Source organism: Amborella trichopoda, chromosome 11 (assembly GCF_054954075.1).
Source record: "Amborella trichopoda isolate Santa Cruz 75 chromosome 11, AtrichopodaSantaCruz75HAP2 v2.0, whole genome shotgun sequence".
Taxonomy (NCBI): domain Eukaryota; kingdom Viridiplantae; phylum Streptophyta; class Magnoliopsida; order Amborellales; family Amborellaceae; genus Amborella; species Amborella trichopoda.
The window spans coordinates 23,601,154-23,609,680 of record NC_142346.1 but is presented as its reverse complement, the minus strand read 5'-3'; the positions used below and the strand labels follow the sequence as shown (position 1 = coordinate 23,609,680).

General features: G+C 41.2%; 1 protein-coding gene across 1 annotated transcript; it reads left to right on the top strand.

Moving 5' to 3' along the window:
* The first annotated feature begins 214 nt into the window (after positions 1-214).
* On the top strand, positions 215-652 carry LOC148779805 (uncharacterized). The gene has a single exon (XM_088850606.1). It carries the CDS (start codon positions 215-217, stop codon positions 650-652), a length of 438 nt encoding a protein of 145 aa, XP_088706732.1.
* Positions 653-8,527: the final 7,875 nt, after the last annotated feature.

Below are 8,527 nucleotides of genomic sequence, written 5' to 3'. Positions count from 1 at the left end.
TGGATCTACACGCTCTTTTGTTGCACCTCACTTTGCATGCCACATAAATGTTGGACCTTCTTTGCTTGACTGGATATTGGTAGTATGCACACCTATGGGAGGATCTATAGGAACTAATATTGTTTATAAACATTGTGGGATTTTACTTGAAGGGTGTGAGCTGCATATAAATTTGATATTGTTAGATATCCAAGACTTTGATGTTATTTTAGGCATGGACTGGCTATCCACACATCATGCTACTGTAAATTGTCGTGACAAGACTGTAACCCTTAGACGCCCAAACCAACCTGAGTTGAACTTTATTGGCATCATGGATGTTTCTCCTCTGCATTTTATTTCAGCTATTCGGGCTTTCCGTTTGTTGACTAAAAATTGTGTTGGGTACCTGGCTTACATAGTGGAAAATCGAGATGACCAGTCTAAGTTAAAAGAGCTACCGGTGGTGAGAGAATATCCGGAGGACTTTCTCAAGGAGTTAACCTCTATGCCCCCAATCAGAGAAATAGAATCTGAGATAACTGTGATTCTTGATACTATCCCTATCTCTAAATCCCCTTATAGAATGGCCCCAGCAGAATTAAAGGAGTTAAAAGAAGAATTACAAGAGTTACTGGAGAAGGGTTTTATTCGACCTAGTGTGTCACCTTGAGGTACGCCTATCTTATTTGTTAGAAAGAAGGATGGGTCTTTGAGGCGATGTATAGATTATCGGCAGTTAAACCAAATCACTATGAAAAACAAGTACCCCTTGCCTAAAATTGATGAGCTTTTCAATCAACTCCAAGGGGCCCAAGTATTCTCCAAGATCGACCTTCGGTCGGGTTACCATCAGCTGCGAGTCAAGGAAGAAGATGTGTCTAAGACTGCATTCAGGACTCATTATGGTCACTACGAGTTCTTAGCAATTCCCTTTGGGCTGACTAATGCCCTAGCCATTTTTATGGATTTGATGAATAGAGTGTTTAGACCCTTTTTGGATGAGTTTGTGGTGGTTTTTATAGATGACATTCTAGTGTATTCCAGGAATCCGGAAGAGCATGAACAACATTTGAGGATTGTCGTCCAAACTCTAAAAACGGAGAAGTTATATGTTAAACTGGGGAAAAGCGAGTCTTGGCTCTCAAGTGTGGCCTTCCTTGGGAATGTTATTTTTAAGGATGGGTCACAGTTGACCCTTGTAAGGTTGAAGCCGTGCTTAAATGGGGAAGGTCGACAAATGTGACAAAAGTCTGCAGTTTTCTGGGTCTAGCAGGATGTTACAGACGTTTTGTAGAAGGTTTTCAAAGATAGCACTTCCCCTGACTCGCTTGACCCAAAAAGGGGTAAAATTTATATGAACAGATGATTATGAGAAGAGTTTCAAAGAATTTAAGAAGTGACTAACTACGGCCCCGATACTAACTCTGCCCGAGGGAAATGAAGGTTTTGTAATCTACACTGATGCTTCCCATAAGGGTTTGGGGTGTATATTAATGCAGCACGAGAATGTTATAGCTGATGCCTCCAGACAATTAAAGTCGCACGAGCAAAATTACCCAATTCATGACTTAGAGCTCGCGGCTGTGGTTTTTGCCTTGAAATTTTGGGACATTATCTCTATGGAGCCCATTTCAAGATATTTATAGATCATAAGAGCCTCAAGTATCTATTTTCTCAGAAGGAATTGAATATGATACAAAGGAGATGGATGGATCTACCGGATGATTATGATTGCACCATCAATTACCAACCAGGAAAGACAAATGTAGTCACTGATGCTTTGAGTCCGAAACCCTCAATATCAATGGCACACTTGATGGTCCGAGAAATGAAACTGATAGAGGATGCAGTGGAGTGGCACTCGACTTTACCCTCTAGTTCCAAGGAAGGAATAACTGCATGTTTAAGGGTGGACCCTCAACTCTTTCAACAGATCAAGGTAACCCAAACGGCAGACCCTCAGCTGAGTAAAATTCTGGGAGACGTAAGACAAGAAGGAGAAGGAGATTTTTTTGTCGGTAGTGATGATTTGTTAAGATTTAGAGAACGGGTGTGCATCCCAAGTGATGAGAATATAACAAGAGTTATTCCAGAGGAAGCGCACCACTCCCTTTATATTGTGCACCAGGAAGCACAAAAATGTACCAAGATTTAATGAAGACCTAGTGAAATAACATGAAGAAAAATGGGGCACAATTTGTTTCTAAATTTGTGACCTATCAACAAGTGAAGGCTGAGCACCAAAGATCAGCTAGATTGTTGCAACCCTTACCTGTGCCTGAATGGAAGTGGGAACACATCACCATGGGCTTTGTGTCCAGTTTACAAAGATCAGGATTGGGTCATGACAGTGTTTGGGTTATTGCTGACCGATTGACTAAGGCTGCACATTTCTTACCAGTCTGCACTACTTATACCCTTGATAAATTGGCTCTGCTGTATGTCAAGGAGATAGTAAGGCTGCATGGAGTACTAATCAGCATTGTGTCCAACAGAGACTCTAGATTTACTTCAAGGTTTTGGGGTAGTCTATAATCAGGTTTGGGGACAAGATTTACTTTCAGTACTGCTTTTCACCCCCAGACCGATGGATAGTCAAAGAGGACCGTTCAGATCTTAGAAGATATGTTGAGAGCCTATGTTATTGACTTCAAAGGAAATTGGGACGATCACCTACCCTTAGTAGAATTTGCATACAACAACAGTTTCCAGGCCAGTATCCAGATGGCACATTTTGAAGTTTTATATGGAATAAAGGGCAAATCACCAGTGTGTTGGAATGAAGTCAGCGAAAGGAGACTCTTAGGGCCGGAAATTGTTCAAGTAACATTAGAGAAAATCGCCCTAAGTCGAGAAAGGCTTAAAACTTATCAGAGTCGGTAGAAGAGTTATGCTGATAATCACCGAAGGGTCCTTAAATTTGAAGTAGGGGATCGGGTATTCTTGAAAGTGTCACCAACGAAGGGAATTATGATATTTGGTAAGAAAGGGAAGCTAAGTTCGTGATTCATTAGAAAATTTGAAATATTAGAAAGAATCGGAGTCGCGACATACCAACTAGCCTCACCGCCTGAGTTGGCCAACATTCAGCCTGATCCATCCCACATCTTGAAGTATGAGCCAATCCCTTTCAAGAAAGATTTAACTTATGTGGAGAGGCCAATTGAGATTCTGGACATAAGGTTTCAGTTTTACACAATAAAGATATTCCTCTAGTCTAGGTTTTATGGCAGTATCATTCAAGAGAAGAATCAACATGGGAGCGAGTTGATGAAATTAGGGCACTGTACCCCCATTTATTCGATTAACGATTTTGAGGATAGAATAGTTTTAAGGGGGTGATGATGTGATGACCCAAACTCTTCCCGGCCAGTTACAATGTATGATGGGTCAAGGAGAAAGAGGCTAGCACCGATTGCCCAGCATCGGTTGGGTTGTCTAGCATCGGTTCTAAAGAAGAAGGAGGCCAGTGTTGGTTGGGTTGTCTAACGCCACACCGGTTGCCCAGCTCCGGTTGGGTTGTCTAGCACCTGCTGTGAAGGAGAAAGAGGACAACGTCGGTAGCCCAGCGCCGGCTGTCCAGCACTGGTTGGGTTGTCTAGTACCAGCTGTGAAGGAGGAGGCCAGCGTCGGTTGAGTTGCCCAGTGCCAGTTGGATGTGATCAGTGCCGGATGTGAAGAGGAAGAGCCCAGAGCCGGTTTTCCAGTGCCAATTGGGAAGGGCCAGTGCCAGTTGTGTCTCTGACATTCATGGGTTGGAGGTGACACTAGTTTGATGCATGCTGATCTGAGTGCCACTTGTCCAGATTTTTGAGCCTCCATGGTGACACTTGGCCGGCCACCCCAAACCCATGAGTATTTAAGCCTCTTCTCTCTCCCACGCCCCTCATTACCCTTGTATTGTAGTCATCGGAATCCATGGAAACTTAGGCATATGAATGAGCAATAAAGTGTACACCTTTTTCAATAAAAATTTGGGGTTTTTGTTCTATGATGATGATGAGTGAACGAATGGAGTTTTGATTCTTAGATTATGTAATAAATGTATGTTATGTGTATTCACATTGTGAGGGAATGAATGTTATCGTGTTCATTCTTGACACCAGTTAAATGAAACCATGAAATTCCAGGAATATGTGCATTTTTTAATGAGGCTTTTGAACGACCAAATGGCGTTTGACCTCAAACTGCCACTGTTGGAAAGAAACACGAGCCTAGTAAAATATTTATTTTTACCCACTATTGGAATTATTTACAAAAATGCAGTTATCTTTCGAAATGAGTGGGTATGTCTCTGTGGACTGTTTTCCTGGATTTTTCATCAGTAACCACTGTGTTCATCGATTTAACTAACCAAATGAAGTCCATTTTCGGCCAAAACATAGCCATTTGAAATATCTTTGAATGGGTTAAATGTTGAGTGATTCTTTATAGATTGAAAGTTACGCTTAGTTTTATGAAGGTATGTACATCTGGACAGTTTTAGCAAAAGCACAGATTTAATCCCTCTGATGTCAATGAATTTGACTGAATAAAAATTGTCCATTTTAGCCCAAACCATAGACATTGGAACAAGTTATGCGTCATATTTAATTCACATGTTGAGCACTTTTCGAGGTTCCTTCTTGATTTTGAAACATGGGCAGAATTTCAAAGACATGTCACTGTCTTCACTGTACAACAGATTTCAGACTAAGTGTCTTTGTTCTTTGGGGTCTTTTGAGGGGTCAAATAACGTCCAATTGCACTCAAACCACCTTTAATTGAAATATAGTTGTGTCTAACATAAAATTGATTTTGGAACTATCTTCAAAATCCAAATGAACTGAAAGCAATAGCCTTGTTTTGACTCGGATGTCACTGCCAGAATTTTTAGAAAGCTTGACATCGATACCTTGATTTTGTTATATGAACTATGATTCTGTTATAAGAACTCTAATTCTGATATAAGAACCCCGATTCTATTATATGAACTCTGATTCTGTTATAAGCACTCTGATTCAGTTATAAGAACTCTGATTCTATTATACGAACTCTGATTCTGTTATACGAACTCTGATTCTATTATAAGAACTCTAATACTGTTATAGGAACTCTGATTCTATTATAGAAACTCTGATTCTGTTATAAGAACTCTGATTCTGTCATATGAACTCTAATTCTGATATAAGAAATCTGATTCTCATATAAGAACTATGATTCTGTTATATGAAATCTAATTCTGTTATATGACTTCTGACTCTGTTATATGGACTCTGATTCTGACCACTACACAATGGATCCTCCATTGGTAGTGAGCCCTCTGATTTTGTACGTGTGAGCATGGACTTGCCTCACAATGATATAGATATTATATTCTGTCAGACTGTAAGTGTGAGCATGGACTTGCCACATGATCCTTCCCTAACTCCTGATGATAGGAAGGGAGCTAGGCTTTGATTATACTTGGGATGGTCGCACCACCCAAGATTTCTAGGCACTATCCATCGGAACCCCTTTGGTTGTGTAATGTCCTTTAGTGGTGAGAAAGTTAGAGCACAGTGTCTTGCAAGGCCTTAGCCTATCGAAAACCTCAAAGCATGATGGGGATGTGTGCGTGAGTGAGGACATTACGAAGTAGGGCTCTTACTTGTCATTGTCCTCCCTCTTGAATGAGGGTAGAAGTCCTAAGCTCAGGATTGGATTAGCCTAATCACCATAGCTTCTACTTCGGGAGTTAACTACTCTATTATGCTCGTCTGAATTCTGTATTCTATAAGATTACATTACTGTAACTGCGATATGCAAGTGATGCTCCGTTAACTGATTTTAATTCTTTTATATGGCCTCATGTGCACTCTGATATGTGACCTTACTCTGTAAGACAAAATACAATTTTTGATGAATTATGAGCATGTTAACATGTATATACTGATAGTCAGGAATGCAAGGATAGTGATCTACTTATTGGGCTTTTAGCTCATTCCATCTTAATTTCATAAATGTAGAGTTAAGGGTGCTGGCAGCTGTGCTTAAGTTGGGTGGCAGTTTTTTAGGGTCTGGAGCCTGAAATCAAGAAGTTTGAGAAGCCGTCTTTTGAAGACCTCCGTAGTATGTTTTTGTGATTTCAGTAATATGATGCATTCCTCATTTTGCATATCTTTTGGGCCAATAGTGCCTTAACGATCTTGTGCGATTTGGGAAGAAATGAATTGGCTGTACTTTTGGGATTCATAATTGTTGGATTTATATTAGTTTTCTTTCGTGGTTTGCTCTCGATTTCGTGTTTCATACGTTGAGCCACTCCCACTTGAGTGACATTCGCGACCTCCAGTCGTAATCCCGCGCTTTGTCGCCCTCCGACAGGGGTCAGGGAGCGGGGTCATGATATGGGCCCCAAAAACTACCTAAAATTAAAGATAATTACAATTTAATTGAATTAAAAGAAATTCTAAAAATGGGTGCACAAGGGTAGTTTTGCCCCTGCCTATGGGGAATTCCAGAACAGTCCCTACAGCTGCCCGAGAATTTGTACTAATCTGACGTTTCTCTGATGCCGGTTTGATCAAAAGATGAGTTGTTTTCTTGTATGGCTCATCATGACGATCGATTTGATACAAAATTCGAGCCATGAATAACGCGTTTAAGCCATGATCATGAGACTTGAATTTTGGATGAATCTTGAAAAATTCGGATCGATAGTGTGCTCATTCCTTGATGATTCTCTTCATTTTTTTCACTAAATCACACTGAGCATGCCATCACGATCACGTTGCAACAAAACGCGGAACTTTGGTCGGAATCTTGAAATTCGGCAACCAGAATTTACAAACGCTTTGACGTCTTCATGTGTGAAATCAAACCGTTCATCATATGTGTGCTTCATATCAAGAATGGCCTCAGACCTTACGCACATAATGCAATTGGTTTCGTGTCGATCGGGTGTGCGAGCGTCATGATTTGGCCACCGGAGTGAGGCGTGCTGCTGCTGAATTTTCTATAACTTTCTTCACAGATCAGCAACTTCTCTCTTATTTTTCTCCCTGCTTGGGCATCGTCACGAGACATACCACATATCAAAGCGCTCGTCTTGATGAGACGAACATGCTCACAAAATTTGGGTAAGATTCGACTCGGATCGAGTGAGATATAAGCCCTAAAATTCACTACCCATGACTGTTAAAGCAGTCACCTTTATTGGTGTTCTGGTGCAAGGTGGCCACACGGGAATAGTGTCCAGCCTATCCCTTTTCAGTATTTTACCCATAAATTTGTTCTGGAGTGCTCGATTAAGTCGAAACATGACCTATAGGGGTTTTCGACTGTGCTGGATCTAATGGAGGTGGTCCCACAGTAGTTTGACCTACCAAAAATATAGTTCTAGTTATGGGGGTCCATTTCAGGGTGCAAGAGGCTAATTTTTTTGAAATTGTTTCTTTATTTTCACTGCCTTAGACCTTTCTGATCGTGATAAAACTTGGCAAGTGGGCGTTTTGAGTGATTATGAAGATGCTGACCATTTCAAGGGCAATTATGAGACTGTCGAAATATCCACTTTTTTTATTGACTTGCTTCCTCTTTATTCTGCATCGGGGATCAAGGTGCTGAAAAATGCATTCAAACAGAAAGTCCTTGAAAAGGTATTCCAGTGACTACGTCTTCATCAACTTAAAATGAACCCGCTGAAATGTGCTTTTGACCTGCATTCGGGAAAATTCCTGGGGTTCATTGTTAGACATCGAGGGCTTGAAGTTGAGCCAGTCAAGATTAAGGCGATCCCAGAAATGTCGTCACCAACTGCACTACAAGAACTGCGCTCTCTTTAAGGGCAGTTAGTGTACATCTGCAGGTTCATCCCAAACCTGTCAGGTCGCTGTAAACCCTTTACGCACCTATTAAAAAAGGATACTCCATTCATCAGAGATGAAGCATGTCAAGCTGCCCTTGATGACTTCAAACAATATTTACTCAACCGTCCAGTGCTCTCTACACCAGTGTTGGGAAAACCTCCCATTCTATACGTGACCACTCTAGACGAGTCACTTGGGGCATTATTGGCACAAAACAATGACGAAGGAAAAGAGATTGCACTATATTATCTCAGCCGCAGGATGCAAGAGGCCGAGAAGAATTATTGCCCTATAGAGAAGATGTGCTTGTCCCTGATCTTTGCAGTACAAAAGCTCCGCCACTACTTACTTGGTCCTGAAGTGAGACTTCTATCAAAATTAGATCCTGTAAGGTTTCTCATGACATGCCCATGCTTGTCAGGACGCCTTGCTAAGTGGGCATTATTACTGATGGAATTTGACATCACGTATGTCCCACAAAAGACCATCAAGGGTCAAGCCTTGGCTGATTTTCTCGTAGCACACCCTGTACTGGCGGAATCTCTGTTATCAAGCGACCTCCTTGATGAAGAAGTATTACGTGCAGAGCTTACTCATGCGTGGGAAATGTACTTCGATAAAGCATTTCAATCTAACTGAGGAGGAGCCTAAGTGGTATTCCTGACCCCGAAAGGAGGAATATTGCCACTTTCTTTCTCTCTCGCCAAGTCTGGTTG